Genomic DNA, 653 nt, shown 5'->3' on the forward strand with positions numbered 1-653 from the left:
TGCTGACAGTAATAAACTCCTGAATCTTCAGCCTGAACTCCACTGATGGTCAGAGTGAAATCAGAACCAGATCCACTTCCACTGAAACGAGCTGGAACTCCAGACTGACGAGTTGTAGCTAAATAGATCAGGAGTTTAGGAGCTTCTGCTGGTTTCTGAAGGTACCAGGCAATCCAGTTACTAACACCTGAACTGGTTTTACATTTTAGTGAGACAGTTTGTCCCAAAGCAACAGACTGAGATCCAGGAGTCTGAGTCACTATGATTTCTCCTGATGAACCTGGAAAACATAAAAAGGAATATTGTTGAAACAGAGGAAAAATAGTTAAGATCTGAAGTGAAAATCATCAACATATAAAGAATAACTAAGAAAGTATTTTTTGTTGTTGTTTCTGTGACATAATATTGTAAAACATGACTTTGCTACATCAGTTTGCATCTAAAAACCAAGTTCCTATCAGAGTCTCACCCTGAACCAGGAGCCCCAGGATGGTCAGCAGTAGAGTCAGTGACATCATCATTGTGCTGCTGGTGTGTCAGTGGCTCTGAAAGGCCTGGACAGCCACTGATCAACTCTGACCTCTTAACAGCTGCAGCAGAGAGGCAGGACACATATGCAAACACACAGAGTCAGTCAGCTGGAGCTCAGCTGG

At 42.7% G+C, this 653-nt stretch overlaps 1 gene segment (V, D, J or C); it reads right to left on the reverse strand.

The window, feature by feature from the left end:
• The window catches only part of LOC103132971 (Ig kappa chain V region 3381-like), a 2482-nt gene extending 1838 nt beyond the window's left edge, over positions 1-644 (reverse strand). Inside the window, 2 exon segments of the V gene segment in view lie at positions 68-280; positions 470-644. Coding sequence covers positions 68-280; positions 470-521 — 265 coding nt within the window.
• Between the last annotated feature and the right edge of the window lie 9 nt (positions 645-653).

This window comes from Poecilia formosa, unplaced genomic scaffold, assembly GCF_000485575.1.
Source record: "Poecilia formosa unplaced genomic scaffold, Poecilia_formosa-5.1.2 Scaffold1741, whole genome shotgun sequence".
NCBI classification, from domain to species: domain Eukaryota; kingdom Metazoa; phylum Chordata; class Actinopteri; order Cyprinodontiformes; family Poeciliidae; genus Poecilia; species Poecilia formosa.